The following is a 20,189-nucleotide window of genomic DNA, read 5'->3' on the forward strand; positions in this document are numbered from 1 at the left end:
TGTAATACTACCACGTCACAAAGCGATAGTGCGATCACCTCTGGAATATGGAGTTCAGTTGTGGGTACCGAATCACAGAAAATACAAAGAAGAGCCACTAACTCAAGACGGGGAAAGGAGGATTTTAGTTAAGAGGATGATCGAGTAAAAGAATTACATTTATTTAGTCTTGTGAAGACTTGGGGCAACATGACAGAAAAAAAAATTGATCAAAAGCTGTTTATTGTAAACCCCCTCACCCTAGTTTCAAAAGGCATGGGGGTACTCCCTCTACCTAGAGAAAGGTTCACTCTCCAGAATAGACAGGCCGCCTCACCTGCGGAATAGTCTACCTCTAGAGCTGGTCATAGTAGGAACTGTTGAACTTTTTTTTATTATTATATTTTAAAAACAAACCTTAGATTTTTGTTGTTGGGTTTTTTCTTCTTTGAAAGAAAATACTTTTATAAACATTTACAGTTTTCTTGTTCTGAATGTTGATCTAGTCGACAGAGACTCACAATCAGGAGGAAGAAACTTGCTCTTTAGGGCCGAGCAGGTCATGCATTATGGATGGACGGATATCCCTTCCCTTTATCCTCTCCCATCACTCAGTTGAACCTGATAGGCATGTGTCTGTTGATCGGTTATTGCCTGGATTGAGACTTTGCCACAGACAGATCCTTTAATCATGGGGCAGCATGTACATCAGCAATGTCCCCCTTGAACTTTGGCAATAAAATGCAGAGTGGCAGCCTCTGTCTTATCAATATGTCATTGGGCATTATTGCACCTTCCATGCTTAGAAATGCAGCCGACATCATAAAGGCGGAATAACAGCCTGCACTGATAAGAAGGCACCATAGGTTATAGATTCTTCTTATGTGTGGGTTGATACAAAGACATCGGGTTATAGGGAGGACACATTGCACAAGGCAAGAAATGTTCACAGCTCCACCTTCTATACAATAAACTCCAAATACTCATCCCCTTGAGGGGGAAGGGCGATGTAAGTGGCGATTGACTGCAGCAGTGAGCCCTTACACCATGACGGCGGCCACTAGATGGCTCTGTTACACAGGACATGAATTTTCTGTACCGCACTTCAGATAAAGCGTACTTACTTATTCAAAAATTCTTGCAAGCCGCGAACGCGCTGCTCCACGTTATGCGCATTGTTAATGTTAAAAAAGGGGATTTTGGGTGGCAATTCTGGTAACACACTGAAACAAATAAGGAAGAAAAGTGAGTACCGTGCATTGAATCTCCTATTTTGGTTTAGATAAACAATCGTTGGAAAAAAGAAAAAAAAAAAAAAAAAAAGCCTCAAAATGTACAGAATTCTATTGGCTTCTAGTTCTGAACTATTAAAAAGTTAAAGAAAAGTATAGATTACTACAGAAAAACTAGTATTGTGCAATAATGTATTGCTGTGTAAATATCATATTTCGTACACGTTCTCTAATTTGTACAGTGCTGCTGAATATGATGGCACTAGAGAAATAAAATTCTCATTCTCAATGTAGGGCAAAAATGGTCTTACAAAGAGTTATTGAAACATTTCGGAGATAAGGGACTGAACCCTTCACTTTTCAAACACTGACTTCTTCTGGAGTGCTGCTTCCAATGTATTTCCTCTACATTTGGAGGCTTTGTGGCTGGTTGTTTGGAAGTATTGCGCACCCACAACATTAGGACTGTGCTGCTATTTTTCCTTGTTATTATATTCTATATATTACACACCCGTGAGATTACCCAGAATCACTTACATCAGAACGGCGTTACTCTGAAGTTTTTGGCGCAACCACACGAATTCTCTGAACCTTCTTCGGACCCGGGAGGTTTTCACCGTGAAGCACATACTATTTGTCTGCAGAGACATTTCAAGATTTTTTTTTTTCTTATTACCACTATTGTGTCAGAAAACACACATTTACATCTTCAGAGAGGGTTCGTAACATGATCGCTCCCCAAATACATTTCAGCAGTTTAGTATTAACATATTTCTACATTTATCACCAAACTTCCTCCCAGTATACAGTGGGGAAAAAAAGTATTTAGTCAGTCAGCAATAGTGCAAGTTCCACCACTTAAAAAGATGAGAGGCGTCTGTAATTTACATCATAGGTAGACCTCAACTATGGGAGACAAACTGAGAAAAAAAAATCCAGAAAATCACATTGTCTGTTTTTTTTTCATTTTATTTGCATATTATGGTGGAAAATAAGTATTTGGTCAGAAACAAGCAATCAAGATTTCTGGCTCTCACAGACCTGTAACTTCTTTAAGAGTCTCCTCTTTCCTCCACTCATTACCTGTAGTAATGGCACCTGTTTAAACTTGTTATCAGTATAAAAAGACACCTGTGCACACCCTCAAACAGTCTGACTCCAAACTCCACTATGGTGAAGACCAAAGAGCTGTCAAAGGACACCAGAAACAAAATTGTAGCCCTGCACCAGGCTGGGAAGACTGAATCTGCAATAGCCAACCAGCTTGGAGTGAAGAAATCAACTGTGGGAGCAATAATTAGAAAATGGAAGACATACAAGACCACTGATAATCTCCCTCGATCTGGTGCTCCACGCAAAATCCCACCCCGTGGGGTCAGAATGATCACAAGAACGGTGAGCAAAAATCCCAGAACCACGCGGGGGGACCTAGTGAATGAACTGCAGAGAGCTGGGACCAATGTAACAAGGCCTACCATAAGTAACACACTACGCCACCATGGACTCAGATCCTGCAGTGCCAGACGTGTCCCACTACTTAAGCCTGTACATGTCCGGGCCCATCTGAAGTTTGCTAGAGAGCATTTGGATGATCCAGAGGAGTTTTGGGAGAATGTCCTATGGTCTGATGAAACCAAACTGGAACTGTTTGGTAGAAACACAACTTGTCGTGTTTGGAGGAAAAAGAATACTGAGTTGCATCCATCAAACACCATACCTACTGTAAAGCATGGTGGTGGAAACATCATGCTTTGGGGCTGTTTCTCTGCAAAGGGGCCAGGACGACTGATCCGGGTACATAAAAGAATGAATGGGGCCATGTATCGTGAGATTTTGAGTGCAAACCTCCTTCCATCAGCAAGGGCATTGAAGATGAAACGTGGCTGGGTCTTTCAACATGACAATAATCCAAAGCACACCGCCAGGGCAACGAAGGAGTGGCTTCGTAAGAAGCATTTCAAGGTCCTGGAGTGGCCTAGCCAGTCTCCAGATCTCAACCCTATAGAAAACCTTTGGAGGGAGTTGAAAGTCCGTGTTGCCAAGCGAAAAGCCCAAAACATCACTGCTCTAGAGGAGATCTGCATGGAGGAATGGGCCAACATACCAACAACAGTGTGTGGCAACCTTGTGAAGACTTACAGAAAACGTTTGACCTCTGTCATTGCCAACAAAGGATATATCACAAAGTATTGAGATGAAATTTTGTTTCTGACCAAATACTTATTTTCCACCATAATATGCAAATAAAATGAAAAAAAAACAGACAATGTGATTTTCTGGATTTTTTCTTCTCAGTTTGTCTCACATAGTTGAGGTCTACCTATGATGTAAATTACAGACGCCTCTCATCTTTTTAAGTGGTGGAACTTGCACTATTGCTGACTGACTAAATACTTTTTTTCCCCACTGTATAGAGGTACAATACAAAACCGCAAATCGTCCAAAAACTTTATAGAAAAAAAAAAAAACTGAAAAAAAAAAAAAAGTACAAAAATTAAACTTACATGGATGCAGATCTCATAATCCAGGTAGGGATGCCAGTCATGTTTCTGTATTTTAGGATCGCGCACCCAAACGCTGATGGTCTCCTGTAATAGCATAATGCAATGTCAGAGCACGAAGCAAACTTCACGAGGACCAGCTCGAAAATGCCGATTAGCAAGAGGAAGTAGTTTTATAGGCTTGCAAACCAGAAGAGAAAAAAAAAAGCCTCAATGATGAAGTCACCAGACTAGATAGGACTTGGAATTTCTGCCTTAAGCCAGCAAAGTCTTAAGAGGTTTCCAAGATTGCATCAGGATTGACCCCGGCCAGCGGGCTTCTAGGGGGGAATTATCTAACACTGAAGAAGTGTTCTCTAGGGAGCAGGATTGTAGAATACCAAGAAGCCAGAGAAGATTACAAAATAGAGTAGAAAACTATCTGTATATAATGAGTCAGCCGACACTGCTTATTAAGTGTATGAAGAAAATGTACAAACTGTCGGAATGCTGCAATAAACCAATGAAACAAGATTATATATATATATATATATATATATCTCTAGCTGAAGAGCATAGAAACTAACCGCCATCCCGCTCTCTCGCGCCGTTTTGATCTCCATCTCTTGTCCCACTCTCTCCCTCAGCAGCCCGTCTCAGCTTGCCGTCCTGCTCTATCCCTCAGCAGCCCCGCTTTCGCTCCACAGCCCAGCTCTCCATCCACTGTCACGCTCTCTCCTTCTGCAGCCCCACTCTCCAATCGCCGTCTCGCATTCTCCCTCTACAGCCCCGCTCACGCCCTCAGCAGCCCGTTTCCATTGGCCGTCACGCTCTCTCCCTCCGCAGCCCCGCTCTCTCCATTAACAGCCCCGCTCTCCACCCGCCATCACGCTCTCTACTTCCGCTGCCCCGCTCTCCACCCACCGTCCCACTCTCTCCCTCCGCAGCCTCGCTCTCCCTCCACACGCCACCTCGCTCTATCCCTCCGCAGCCCTGCTCTCCATTAGTGTCCCGCTCTCTCTCGCAGCTCCTCTCCACCCGTGTCCCACACTTTCCCTCCAACTCCGCTCTCCACTTGCCAGTGGGCGGGGCTATGGAGTGGGCGTGGCTTGATACTCTGATTATATGCAATCATAACATTTACAGTTATAATAATCGCGTGTCCCCGTGTCAGTGACTGTGGATCCACAAATAAATAGCGCACTAGCGACTCAGTCAGGGACGCTGAAGCAAACCGCGTAGTGATAGCGCAGTAGTGGCCACCAATCGGAGCAGAGGGTTGTAGAAAAGGCAAAGCTGAAGCACGAGGTCTGAGTCGTCAGAATAGCTGCTGTGTGACAAGGTCCCAACGACCGCTGTCACCGTATCGTTGCTGCGTCGTTGAGTAGATCTGCCTGTTTGACAGCTTACTAGCGACCATGTAGCGACGTACCAGCGATCCTTACCAGGTCGTATCCTTGTCGGGATCGCTGGATATTCTATCACTGATACGTCGCTACATGGTCGCTAGTAAGCTGTCAAACAGGCAGATCTACTCAACGACGCAGCAACGATACGGCGATCCATATAACTTCGGCGGTCGTTGGGACCTTGTCACACAGCAGCGATTCTGACGACTCAGACCTCAATAGACGTGCTTCAGCGTTGCCTTTTCTACGACCCTCTGCTCCGATTGGTGGCCACTACTGCGCTATCACTACGCGGTTTGCTTCAGCGTCCCTGTCTGAGTCGCTAGTGCGCTATTTATTTGTGGATCCACAGTCACTGACACGGGGACACGCGATTATTATAACTGTACATGTTAAATGTTATGACGTATTGAGGCTTTGGGAATGCATTGCGCGCACAGGCGTAGCTGGGATTGCAATGGTGAAGCAGTGACCAATGTCACAGGTAGAGGTCGCTGTGTAGTCTCCCCAGGATATACACAGAGGCGTATGAAGGCCATAGGTGTGCATGGCAGTCACGGGGGCGTAGCTGTGACTGCAATGCAGACTGATAATAAAAGTGTTAGTCTTGGGCATGTTAGTGTCCAAGACAGAGGTATGGAAAACCAGCTCTGAATGTTGTGTCTGAAACAGATTGCAGTCTGATAGTGTTGCAGTCTGTTCCATTCCGGATCCAGGTTTTCTATGTGGCTGAAATCCACATCTTGCTGTGATAAAAGCCCTGCAGGAAAGAGTTAGCGAGATCAGAGGAGTTCTGAGTGAGTCTCAGGTGTGTCAGCGCCAGAGTGAGTTGGTGCTTGTGGCTGTGAAGCAGTTGGTGTGCAGAGCACAGGATAGAGCGGAGCCAATAGGCCTGGCACTGACAGAGTACACAGTGATGCGAGTCGTCCACGGTGACTGATCTCGGAAGTGGACAGTACTGTGCCCAGAGGTGGATGTCCTGTGACCGAAAGAGGACTGGCGTGTAACAATTGCAAAACAGGTGAAAATGGTGCCCGGCTGCGATCCGGAGGATATCCTGGACTGTGTATGGCTGTGAGTAGAGACTCTGATACAAGCGGTGCAGAACGCCCACGGGAACTAGTCAGAGGAGGACTAGCGTGTGTAGTGACTGCAATCTAAAGGATGCTGTGTACTATGGAGTGCTATGAACTGGTGTGAACTGAACACTGATAATATGCACTGAAGTTATATGCACTGAACCTATATGCAATTGTGTGAATTTGGACTTTTGTGTGTGAAGGCAACACATTAAAAAAACTTTTTGTAATTGAATTTTGTGGGTCACTGCCTCTTCCCATCTATAATCCCCACACAGTCCTCCCTCCATACAGTATAATGGGCCACACATCTTGCTCCATACAGTATAATGGGCCCCATATAGCATTCCACACAGTATAATGGGCACCTCATTAAAATAAGTTTAAAAAAAAAAAAAAAAATACTCCCCATTCCCCTGCTGCTCCGGTCTTGGCAGCGAGCGCTCTGAAGCTCTTTCACTGCTTGGCACAGTGGGTGCATTGTAATGATGTCATTGTGCCCACTGGACTTTGATGTCAGATGCAGAGGAAGAATGATGGTGGAAGGAGCATCAGCTTGGCACTCCCTCCTCCAACATTGCTTTCAACTGTATCGGCATCCAGGATGCCAATATAGTAGAAAGTGCACTGCCAGGTGAGGGGAGACAGACATATGTCACCCCCCCCCCCCATTCCAATGAAGCGGCGGTGGAGCATACACACTGCCTCCACTCTACCAGGACAGAAGTGCCCCAGTCTGGAGATCAGAGGTGTCCATATGCTCATGACCCCCCACAGACCTACAAGTTATCACTTTTCCTATGGATTGGTGACAACTTTCTAGCAGAATACCCCTTTAAAACCACCTACCCTCATCTGTATAGAGGCACATGGACACTATTTGGAGAATCCTTTCTTACACGCCAATATTGAGTATTCTTATTAAACACTAGAAGTTTAATGAGCCATGAACAGGGGGTCGGGGGGGGACACAAATTAACAGAACAGTCATGTCTGCAAATTGCGGATGGAACTGGGTCGATGTGGTTCTTGGTGCTCGTCAACTTCGCGGATGTGAGTAGGAGCTGTTCACAAGCCTTATTGTGCTGCATAAAATGGATGGAACAGTAAACGCTGCATTGTGTGTGTTGCTAAACACTCTCACACTGGCTGGTCAGTGCCCTGGTCTGTTACACAAATGGACAGCACATTGACTGAAAATACACAAGTCTGAACTGTGCCTAAGAATCTTGAGGGAAGAGCATGTGGTGACGGTGACTCATTACAATGACTCCATCTCTTCATTTTACCAGACTAGCTCAAGGGTGCAATATTTCATACATAAAAGACTGGACTTTTTCCTACGTTATAAGTGAAGGGTCATTGGCCATTTCTGATATATGGAGATGAACTGGAGATCAGTTGAGAGATTTATTTCACATATTTCATGGGTATCTGACTCATAAGGTAAATCATTAATGGTTTCTGCATGAAACTCCTCAGCTTTGTCATACTGTCCTTCAACTTTTCCTTAGAAAAACAAATTTGTGTGGATTCAGAGAAATCATCATAAAAAGGTAAACTCTTGACAAGTCACGTCCAAGCTCTAATGACCTCACACATTAGATATGAGCAGGTGGATGGGTGCACAGCTGCTGAACGAACACTTTACTGGGGTACCATGGTTTCTCCGATGCGGCCATGCACATTGCAGCCCATGTCGCTCACTCTGGGCTACAGATTCTACAACACATACAAGGATATCACAATGCCAAGATGTAATGCTCAATGGACCCAAGTATTGGTGCAATCGCACAGGAGCCCAGGAGGTAAGTGGGGGCCACCGTCACCTGTAATGCAGATGGAATTGCGCTTTATGATTAATTATATTGGACTGCAAAAAAGGGTCCATATAGTGTTCTTGCACAGGGCCCTCTTCTCTGTGTCCTATCTTTGGATTCAGGAGCGATTAAATATTCACCAAGTCAAGCATTTTTTCACTTCTCAAAAAAATAAAAGTAGCGAGTTGTGGAAAATAAATGAAAACACTACCTGCAGATATTACTGAAAGCATAGCTACTTGTAGGGAATACCCTTATATCCTCAAGGCGGCCACTGGCTTTCAGTCATGAGAGGGTGCTCGGAGAAGTTAGCGTTACCACTCACTATACTGTGAGCGGCGGCTGAAATCATTCCCTGTCACAGTTATCGACAGACTGCTCGGCAGCACACCTGTGAAGAGTGAGATGTCAAGCAAAGTGCAGGAAAATGATTATTGCCGCCACTCACAGAATAGTGAGTGGTGACACTAACTGCTCTGTGTGTGCTCTTTTGACTGAAAGTGAGCGGATGCAGGGAGGATATAAATATTGAAAAATTCATAGACCACATAAAAGTCTGGGTCAGGGACAAGAGTACAACGTCCCCCTTAAATGAATGATTCGCAGAGACTCAATATAATCAGATGGTGGAATACTCCAAACACACAAACAGAAAGGAACCAACAGAGTAGCCATAAACCACCAATAGGGTTAAAAGACTCGGCACAAGAAACACCTACCGAAATAAATAATACACATCAGACACTGCCTCTCTGAACCCTGCTCATATAGGTACTGTTCACATGGTCAGGTTTTAAATACATTGGATAGGACTGCTCTGATGGGTATACCTTGGCGTTGGTAGAGCGGCTTAGCATACATTTTTTGCAAAAAACGTATCAACTAAATTCCCTGTTTTGTTATCATCTTTTTACTAGCACTTGCTGTTTATTGCTGAAATTTTTTTTACAGCAGAGTATTTTTTCACATTTGTTGTACTGTGTTTCTCAGTGTTCCACCTACTGAAACGGAATTTATCAAACACATAGTAATAGGGTAACGTGCACACGCTGCGGATTATGCTGTGTATTGATCCGCGCGGATTTTGCAAAATTCGCAGGTAAATCAGCAGGTCTTAAGACCTGCGGGTTAACTGCGGTTTTGCCCTGCGGTTTTTCATCTCCACAATGGAGGAGATGGCAAACCGCAGTGGAATCCGCAGAAAGAATTGACATGTCAATTCTTTCTGTGGTTTTGAAACCGCAGCAAATCCGCGCGGAAAATTCCGCAGCATGTGTACAGCGGGTTTTTTTTTTCCATAGGGTATAAAGGTACTGTACAACGCAGCAGAAACTGCTGCGGATCCGCAGGGCCAAATCCGCTGCGGATCCGCGCAGAATCCGCAGCGTGTGCACACACCCTTAAAGAAGCCAAGTAGCCACGAACAATGGGTGAAGTAGAATATCAGAATTAAAAATGGTATTGCTTACCCATAGTAGGGGAGGATAAAATGGGGCCTCGGTCAGCATGGTTGCTTTATTCTATACTATATAATATACTAAATAGGGTCTGCACATAACACTGCATGAACCGGTCACCAGCCAGTATGTGTACAGCACAGGCACAGAGGTCTAGTAAGTGCATGGAGGGTGCTTGGACAGATGCTAAAGGGTTCCGATTTGGAAGAAAATTTTGTATGAGCAAAACAAGGGTAGTTAGATAACTGAGGTGAGGCAATAGGCCAGTCTAAAGAAATGCGTTTGTAGGCCACACTTAAAGCTGTGGGTATTGGGAAATAATCAAATTTTCCTGGGTAGTGTATGTATTCCAAAGAATTGCTGCGGCACGCAAGAAGTCTTGAAGATGGGAGTGGGGTGTTCGGATTATTAAGGATTTTAGCTTTAAGTCATTAGCAGAATGGAGGGCGTGTGTAGGGTGGTAGACAGACGAGGGAGGAGATTTAGAGCAGTGCTAAACTGTGGAGAGCTTTGTCGGGAGTGAGAGTGATAAGATTATATTGAACTCCATCAGATGGGCAAGCAGTGCAACGACTGGCACAGGGTGGAGGCATCGGTGTAGCGGTTGGAAAAGAATATGATCCTGGCTGCAGCATTCAGGACGGATTGGAGAGGAGAGAGTTTAGTAAAAGAAAAAACGATTAGTAGAGAATTGCAATAGTCCAGACGAGAATGATGAAGAACAGTAAATTTTTGCAGAGTCAAAGGTAAGAAATGATTTGCTTCAAGAGAAACCTAGCACCGGAATCATGAATAAGACAAGGCTGTATAATAATGGCCTGTTTTAATTACGGTACATTTTTTATGTGATGGGTTATTTTTTTATATCACAATTTTTAATACAACAGTGTTCAATGTAATAGGCCATGATTCATACACAACCCTCAATTACATCCAAGGACACTTTTCCTATTAAAAAAAAGTGCATATTACATTACTGGAAACACGCTTCTGTTCAATGGTCACTTACTCCTTTCCGGTCCTTTGGCAGCATACTTCACGGAAGTCAAGAGCAGTAAAAAAAAAAAAAAAAATAAGACCTAGAACACAAAACAGCACTGTTTAGAGTCACATAGTATGACAAACACTAAACATACAAAGAAAGAAAGCCTTGTCCCACACCGCTTGTATTTCTTAAAGAATCCATTAATTAAATGTAAGGAACATGGGTGAGGAAAAAAAAGGATAAACTGGAAAACCAAACTAATAAAAAGAGCAAAGAATAGCACATTGGTAACATGAACATTTGAGTACATTTTATACATGAGGCCCATAGATTTTCTGGGTGCATCACCAGTGCCAATCTATACAAAGTTTTAGGGAAAACTTCATACATACATCCTTAGGTGTAAGCACTCTAGGCAAAAGGTATTTTCAGGTAACTTTAACGTAAGAATAAGCTGTCAATGTGAGTACATGAGGAGTAGCAACATTTTTGCCTGTTGTGTGACTATTCTGCATGATCACCTGTTTTCCCCTCCGCAGACTATCTAGAACTTTCAGTTGCCTCTGGACTGAAAAATGGAGGCTAGCTGTTTTTATGTCTGTTGGAGTGTAGACATGAGGCATCCCGTCTATGCTGTACGTGTTAAGAAGCAGCAGATGTATGGAGAGTATAATGAAGTACTGAGCAGTGTAGCTCTGAATCAAGCTCTGTGATAAACTACAACACAAGCAAGGTGAATCCTAGTCTATACCTGTGAGACTGTGCTCTCCCCCTTCCTCCATTGACTTTATTAAGCAGATTTACCTAGGGATACAAGAGCTTGGACAAGTCACAACACCAAATTTTGCTACTTGTCGCCATTATATTAAAACTTAAGAGAAAAAAAAAAAGTCAATGGGGTCACTTTACAACTCCCAAAGGGTACTACGACCGACAAGTAAATCACAGGACATCCATCCGCATTGCAGTGCAGCCCCATTGACTTGTATTGTGCTGCGATGTAGCAGTGGCACCTAGCAAACAATAGGCGCAGCTTGTGTCATGGCCAAAGTCAACGGGTAGCCATAGCCTTAAATCGTGAACTTGCCTGATCAATCTGTATTTTAGAGGTATTTCAGAGTGAATTAGGAGTTCAGGGAGCAGGAGTGTGGTAAAGGAGAGGCTCATAGGTGGGGAAAGATGTAGAATCCTGCGATAAGATATAGGACAACAATTCTAATATTGGCCTGTACTAATGATTTATGCAGTTTGCTGAAAGGGACTTCACCGTTTAAGAACTTAAAAATGCACAGTGATGTCATAGTATGGGAATATTTTTAGTTGGGTCATATAATCTGTAACAGCACATGGTAATGTCAAAAAGGGAAGTAACAGCACAGAAGTACTGGTCACTATTCTTAAACTGAAAGATTGCACAAAGTGATAAACATAAAATCGGAACAACCACCACAATCATGTCACAGTAAAATATATATCCAATATAGTTTCTGCTACCTAATCAGAGAGCAGCATGATGTAGAGACAGATACCTTGATTTCAGCAGTGTGTCACTTATTAGGCTGTTTAGTGACACTGATAAAACAAGTATTTGTTTTTTATAGCAGGTGATTGCCACTAGACAACTAGTAAACCTGCTGCCAGGTAGTGCAAACCCGCTCCCACTACTGATTGACAGCTTTGTGTGTGTGTGCACTGTGCATAGGCAGAAAGCTGCCAATCCGTGATGTGGGCAGGGTTATGCAAAGCTCAGCTGTCAGAGAACTGCTATATTTGCAGCAGAGAAAACATTGATTTTATAAAACCTGAGGCAAGCAGCCCTGTTGGTAATAAATAGCAGAAATCAGGGTCTCTACCCCTACACTATGTTGCTCTCAGATACAATAGCAAAAGCCTAGTGACTGATTCACTTCCAAAGAACTCAAGAAATAAAGTCATACTGTGACTGGTTGCTTATAAAACAAAACCATACGGAACCAAATGTAAATCCCAGTAGAGTCGCCCACTATATAGTGTCGTCTCAATGGGAAATAGACACTCCCGCATAACATATTAAACAGGAAAAAACAGGGAGTACAAGTCCAATCACATAAAAGTAATGAGCAAAGTTTATTAAACATATAATACTGACAATTACATAAATGACAGAATATACATAAAGGATCAGATAAGTATCTGCTGCTTGTTAGTCCTAAAAAATTAACAAAATAAAGTGCTTAGTGCCTGTAACAAATATGGGCCATATTTGAGGGATATAAAGGTAAAAGAGATCCTAACAGGTGCGCATCCTGAAAAAATCACTATCCCAAGCCATAGTGCTTACCCATACTAAACTTAGCCAAGGACCACAAGCAGCGCCACCACCGACGCGCGTTTCGCCTCTTTTTCAAGGTGCCGGCACCTTGAAAAAGAGGCGAAACGCGCGTCGGTGGCGGCGCTGCTTGTGGTCCTTGGCTAAGTTTAGTATGGGTAAGCACTATGGCTTGGGATAGTGATTTTTTCAGGATGCGCACCTGTTAGGATCTCTTTTACCTTTATATCCCTCAAATATGGCCCATATTTGTTACAGGCACTAAGCACTTTATTTTGTTAATTTTTTAGGACTAACAAGCAGCAGATACTTATCTGATCCTTTATGTATATTCTGTCATTTATGTAATTGTCAGTATTATATGTTTAATAAACTTTGCTCATTACTTTTATGTGATTGGACTTGTACTCCCTGTTTTTTCCTGTTTAATGTGACTGGTTGCTGTAGGCAAAGACAGTTCAACTAATTGATTAATTCTTTTAAAGACAAAGTCAGACAGCCGAATAAATCGAAGATCGGAACCATTGCAGACTGGCCGGCAACTCTCCTGACCTGAGGACAGCTGCATAGGAATACATGAAACAATCACGTTCAGGTCAGGAGAGCCTGTGCACCGTGTCCCGATTTATAGAGCCGTCTGACTCTGCCCTTAAAATAAGAAGTTTCGTCTTACAGAAGTGCAAAAATATTCAAACCACCCTGGTGTGGCATCTGGACTAGGGCAGTGTTCATTTCTGAGCTGGCAATCTCCTAGTCAGAATCCTGAGCACCTCGTAGCTTATTAGACAAGAGGTATGATGCACTTCATGACAAAGGCATGGGCGACACAAGGAGAAGCGGCCAGGATAACCAGGTGTCCGGTGCCGCAGCTGCATGTATCGCGGCCAAGATAACCAGGTGTCCGGTGCCGCAGCTGTATGTATCGCGGCCAGGATAACCAGGTGTCCGGTGCCGCAGCTGCATGTATCGCGGCCAGGATAACCAGGTGTCCGGTGCCGCAGCTGCATGTATCGCGGCCAGGATAACCAGGTGTCCGGTGCCGCAGCTGCATGTATCGCGGTGGTGTCACTGTCACAACACCCGCATGGAGAACCTACATGTGGTGATCGTCACACAGCCGCGACACATGCAACTTTGGCGCCGGACACCTGGTTATCGGGAGTGCTTCATGTATCCGGTTTCCCAACGCAGCAGCTTCAGTAAGCGCTATAGCTTGCTGAATAGAAAGTGAGCCGACGATGTTTGCTCATCTCTAATGGCAATGTGCCCATAAAAATGTAGATGTGATATGAATGATCTGTATGAGATTGGATTTCTTTTCTACACCCATATACTTGTATAGGCGAGTCCTTGTCCTTTTAGATTTACAGGAAATACTGCAAAAACTAAACTGGACAATTCTATAACTCCTGGAGCCAATCTGACTTTCTTTGGTCTAGCATGGTGACTATTCGTACTTATAGACAGAAAAAACAACCTCCAAAAACAGTGGCCCCCAATACATGTCCACGTGCACGGGCTGCCTGTGCTCTGGGTGTATGGCTAGTTTCACACTAGCGTTAGGAGGCGCAGCGCACGGCTGCTGTGCAGCTCCACCCCCTGCCGCGCCCCCTCCGGTCAGCTCCTCCTATGGGCGCATGACGCTGCATGCGACCTGCGTACCCTATCGTTAGCATTGGGTACGCAGGCCATGCACCGGTATGATTTTTACGGCGCATGCGCCCTTTTGACGGTGTGCCAAGCGCACAAAAATGCAATGCAACACAGTGCGTTTGGCGAACCGTCAAAAGGGCGCATGCGCCGTCAAAATCATACAAGCGCACGGCCTGCGTACCCAATGCTAACAATAGGGTACGCAGGTCGCATGCAGCGTCATGCGCCCATAGGAGGAGTTGACCGGAGCAGCGCCTCCTAACGCTAGTGTGAAACTAGCCTAATCCAGTTCTCCCATTGCTCAGTAAGAATCCAGCATTACTGGCAGCAGGTGAGAGAATATAGGATTCTAACTGCTTATCAAACTAACCCAGTAGATTTGAGTCTTTACGTTTGGTAGTTTTCTCACCCCTTCGGCATAGGACAAGTGACATTTGCATTAAATACACTGCTCAAAAAAAATAAAGGGAACACTTAACCCCTTACTGACAGCCATTTTGCAGCTTAATGACCAGGCCAATTTTTACAATCTCACCACTGTCACTTTATGAGGTTATAACTCTGGAACGCTTTAACGGATCCCGATGATTCTGAGATTGTTTTTTTTCGTGACATATTTTACTTTATGTTAGTGGTAAAATTCCTTCTATATGACTTGTTTATGAAAAAAAATGGAAATATGGCAAAAATTTAAAAATGTTGCACTTTTCAAACTTTAAATTTTTATGCCCTTAAATCAGAGAGATATGTCACACAAATTTCTTTATAAATAACATTTCCCACATGTCTACTTTACATCAGCACAATTTTGGAAGCAAATTTTTTTTTGTAAGTTAAAAGTTGACCACCATTTCTCATTTTTACTACAAAATTTACAAAACCATTTTTTTTTTTTTTTTTTTAAAGGGACCACATCATATTTAAAGTCATTTTGAGGAGTGTACATGACAGAAAATACCCAAAAGTGACACCATTCTAGAAACTGCACCCCTCAAGGTGCTCAAAACCACATTCAAGAAGTTTATTAACCCTTTATGTGCTTCACAGGAACAGAAGCAATGTGGAAGGAAAAAAACGGTAGCTAAACCTACCGGTAAATGTGTTTCCAGGAATCCATCCTGACAGCACCATGGAGGACGCCCTTCTCATCCACAGTGAGACAGGAAACCACGAGAGTTTAAAAGGACCCTTCCCCTACCTAAGGGTCTTAACCTCTGAACAGCACTGGAGAATAGGGCTATCCAAGGATGTGCTGATAGGGAAGAGTCATAGAATACACTAAGGGCTGCAACCTGTACCCTTAGAGTACTGGGCCTGTTCTTTCCTGAACCTTGATTGTAAAAAGACAGGGATCTTGGGGATATCAGGGTGGTCAGGTTCAACTGTCGCCTCTCCACAGTAACTGCAGAATCTCTTCCAGATTTTACTATAGATTTCAGAGGTCACCGGCTTTCTAATCGCTTGTAGGGTAGAGATAACTTCATCCGACAGACCCCTAGATTTTAGGACTTTATGCTCAGGATCTGTACGGATAACTGGAGGGTTTCTGGGTTCTGGTGCAGAACCGGACCATGGTGGAGAAGTTCTTTTCTCCTTGGTAGAAAAGATGGGTTCTTCTTCTGACATCTTCCTCAGCAATGGGAACTAACTCCTCTTTGGCCAAGAGGGTACCACTAGTATGACCGTGGCCCTGTCTTCGTATATCTTTCAAAGAGTCCTTGGTATCAGTGCGAGAGGTGGGAATACGTACAACAGACCCCTGCTCCATGACTGTGAAAGGGCGTTGATCCCCGCTGGGCCTCCCAAAGGGTTCAGAGAGTAGAAGGTCTTGACCTTTGCATTCTGTCTGACCGCGAATAGATCTATATCTGGTTTTCCCCAGCGCTGGCATAGTTGGTTGAACACCTCGTTGTTCAATTCCCATTGTTTCAACTACCTTCTTCCTGCTTAGGAAATCTGCGACCTGGTTTCTAGTACCCTCCAGATGTACCGCTGAGATCGAGAGAACAGACTTCTCTGCCCACCTGAAGATCCGTCCTGATACACGTCGTAGTACTGGATGTCGGACCACCCTGATGATGGAGGAAGGCTACCGTCATTGTATTGTCTGACAGTACCTTCACGTGTTTTTTTTTCCACTAAGGACTGGGTCGGAATTTAAAACCTTCCAGTACTCTGAAATTTGAGGATTCCGTGTTGTCCTCCGGACTCCACTGTCCCTGGTAGTATCTTTCTTGGACGTGTCCGCCCCATCCCTGTTGACTCGAGTCCGTGGTGACTAGGACTTCAGGAAACTGAATCCAAGAGACACCCGCCGGCCTGGAGATTCCTGGGAATGGTCCACCAATACAGGGATCTCTTGACCCCCAGGGATAGCAGTATCTGTCTGTCTAGCGAGCTCTGTTTCCTGTCCCAGGATGCTAGGACCGCCTGCTGTAGCTCTCGAGAGTGAAACTGGCTCCAGTTCACACAGGCAATGCAGGATATCATTAGCCCCAAGATTTTCATTGCATCCCTGATGGAGACCCGGCTCATCGCAAACTGACAAATCCTCTTTTTCATGCCGGTCTGCTTTTCCTCCGGTAGGTAGGACCTTCTTGCCCCCAAGTCTAGCATAACCTCCAAAAATTTTATTATTGGTTTGGGTACTAGATCTGACTTTGCCCAGTTTATGACCCAACACAATTTCTGCAGTGTGGAGATCAACGACTGACGGTTGATCCTGAGATGACCTACAGAGCCTGCCACTACCAAAAAATCATCTAGGTAAGGGACTATCATGATGTTCCGATTTCTTAGACAGACAACCTCCTCCACCATTAGCATTGTGAAAACTCTGGGGGCTGATGCCAGGCCAAAGGGGAGGCAGCGAAACTGATAATGGTAGATCCTGCCCTCCTTTTCCACTGCAAATTTGAGGTATTTTTGGTGGACTGGGCGAATTGGCACGTGGTAATATGCACTCTTTAGGTCTAGAGTGCACATTACCACCCCTTTTCCTAAGAGGGGAATCATGGATCTTATAGATTCCATCTTGAACCTCTTGTATTTTAACCATTTGTTTAGGGGCTTGAGATTTATATCGTTCTGGATTCCCATTTTTATTTTTTTTTTTTAAATCGAGAAGAGGCCTAAGTAATGCCCCCTGCCTTCTTCTCGAGCGGGCACCGGAACAACTGCTGCTACGTCTAGGTCCCGAATATCCGACCACATAGGGGAGGCTGAAACGAGACGGGAGCTGGTTACGAGAAATCTCTCGGAAGGTAAACAGTCGAATTCTATTTTGTACCCCTGAGAGATCACCTGCAGGACCCAAGGAATTCTGGAAATCTCCTGCCAACCCTCCAAGAACTTGACTAGACGCCCCCCTACTCTGGTGGCGTCATTTCCTTCGGGAACTTGATCCTGAGAATATGGAATCTTTATTCCTGCCTCTGCTCTCTCCCCCTTTGGGATAGCGCCATCTTCCCGAGGGTATGTGTAACGGGGCTTTAGGAAGCAACACTGATTGACAATCAATTTCACATGCTGTTGTGCAAATAGAATAGACAACAGATGGAAATTATTGGCAATTATCAAGACAACCTCAATAAAGGAGTGGTTCTGCAGGTGGGGACCACAGACCACATCTCAGTACCAGTGCTTTATGGCTGATGTTTTGGTTACTTTTGAATGTTGGTTGTGCTTTCACACTCATGGTATCATGAAACGGACTCTACAACCCACACAAGTGGCTCAGGTAGTGCAGCTCATCCAGGATGGCACATCAATGCGAGCTGTGGGAAGAAGGTTTGCTGTGTCTGTCAGCGTAGTGTCCAGACGCGCTACCAGGAGACAGGCCAGTACACCAGGAGATGTGGAGGGGGCCGGAGGAGGGCAACAATCCAGCAGCAGAACCACTACCTCAGCCTTTGTGCAAGAAGGAAAAGGAGCACTGCCAGAGCCCTGTAAAATTACCTCCAGCAGGCGGTTAGAAACCGACTCCATGAGGATGGTCTGAGGGCCCGACATCCACAGATGGGGGTTGTGCTCACAGCCTAACACTGTGCAGAACACTTGGCATTTGCCACAGAACAAAAGGATTGGCAAATTTGCCACAGGCGCCCTGTGCTCTTCACAGATGAAAGCAGGTTCACAATGAGGACATGTGAGACGCGTGACAGAGTCTGGAGACGCCGTGGAGAGTGATCTGCTGCCTGCAACATCCTTCAGCATAACCAGTTTGGCAGTGGGGTAATAATGGTGTGGGGTGGCATTTCTTTGGAGGGCCGCACAGCCCTCCATGTGCTCGCCAGAGGTAGCCTGACTGCCATTAGGTACCGAGATGAGATACTCAGAACCTTTGTGAGACTATATACTGGTGCGGTTGGCCCTCGGTTCCTCCTAATGCAGGACAATGCCAGACCTCATGTGGCTGGAGTGTGTCAGCAGTTGCTGCAAGATGAAGGTATTGAAGCTATGGACTGGCCCGCCTGCTCCCCAGACCTGAATCTGATTGAGCACATCTGGGACATCATGTCTCGCTCCATCCACCAACGTCACGTTGCACCAGACCTGTCCAGGTCTGGGAGGAGATCCCTCAGGAGACCATCTGCCGCCTCATCAGGAGCATGCCCAGGCATTGTAAAGTAGGGAGGTTATACAGGCACATGGAGGCCACACACAATACTAAGCATCTTTTCCTTGTCATGAGGCATTTCCACTGAAGTTGGATTAGCCTGTAATTTGATTTTCCACTTTGATTTTAGAGTATCATTCCAAATCCAGACCTCCATGGGATATTCCTTTTGATTTACATTGATAATTGTTGTTTTATTGTTCTCAACACATTCCACTATGCAATGAATAAAAATTTGCAACTGGAACATTTCATTCAGAGATATCTAGGATGTGGTATTTTAGTGTTCCCTTTATTTTTTTTTTGAGCAGTGTAGAATGGTCCTGGGGGGGTGGAAAATTGTAGAAAACGCCATGACACTTCTAAGAAGTGTCACGGACAGTGAAATAAGCTTGTTGATTTTCTAAGAACGAAAACAGATGTTCCCAGTTTCATTTCAATTAATAAAGAGCAGCATTCATGCGTTTTTATAGCCTTACAAGGGGATCTTTGGGATTTACACATGTATTATTTCCTGTAATTATTACTGAAATAGCACGAGCCTGTGTAGCAATAGTATTAACAGAGCCCGATACACAGAAAGTAACAACACTATATAGGACGGCATTATATGGTCTCTTTAACTAAAGACTCACACATAGCTTTCAGCAAAATGCTCGTTCAGCTGAAAGATATCTTCTGCCCTTCCAAAAAACACAATTATACCCTGCGCTTAGTCAAGAGGGTAAGATGTACTCAACAGGAAAGCCGAGCCACTGCCGGGCACTTCCCCTATTGCGGGAAAAGCCCAACATGCTCAATCCTTAAATAACTATAAATCAAATCTTTAACCCCTTAGTGACAGCCAATTTTGTACTTAACCCGTACATGACAGGAGTTCATTTTTGGCTTTGTGTTTTCGTTTTTTGCTCCCCTTCTTCCCAGAGACAAAACTTTTTTATTTTTCCGTCAATATGGCCATGCGAGGGTTTGTTTTTCGCGAAACGAGTTGCACTTTTGAACGATACCACTGGTTATAACATGTATTGCATTTTAATGCAATGTCGCGGCGACCCAAAAAAAAAATTAATTCTGGCGTTTTGACTTTTCGCGCTACGCCATTTAGCGATTAGGTTAATCTTTTTTTATTAATAGATCGGGCGATTCTGAATGTGGCGATACCAAATATG

General features: G+C 44.4%; 1 protein-coding gene across 2 annotated transcripts in view; it reads right to left on the reverse strand.

The window, feature by feature from the left end:
• The window catches only part of SNX10 (sorting nexin 10), a 64,661-nt gene that overhangs the window by 9,932 nt on the left and 34,540 nt on the right, over positions 1–20,189 (reverse strand). For both annotated transcript variants that reach the window (XM_073581376.1, XM_073581375.1), the window contains 4 exons: positions 10,466–10,535; positions 3,716–3,799; positions 1,749–1,849; positions 1,104–1,202 (listed from right to left, as the gene is read on the reverse strand). In XM_073581376.1, coding sequence (XP_073437477.1) covers positions 1,104–1,202; positions 1,749–1,849; positions 3,716–3,799; positions 10,466–10,489 — 308 coding nt within the window. In that variant the 5' untranslated portion in view covers positions 10,490–10,535. The remainder of the gene's footprint in view (positions 1–1,103; positions 1,203–1,748; positions 1,850–3,715; positions 3,800–10,465; positions 10,536–20,189) is intronic.

Source organism: Dendrobates tinctorius, unplaced genomic scaffold (assembly GCF_039654945.1).
Source record: "Dendrobates tinctorius isolate UK_male_01 unplaced genomic scaffold, ASM3965494v1 ptg000070l, whole genome shotgun sequence".
Taxonomy (NCBI): Eukaryota; Metazoa; Chordata; class Amphibia; order Anura; family Dendrobatidae; genus Dendrobates; species Dendrobates tinctorius.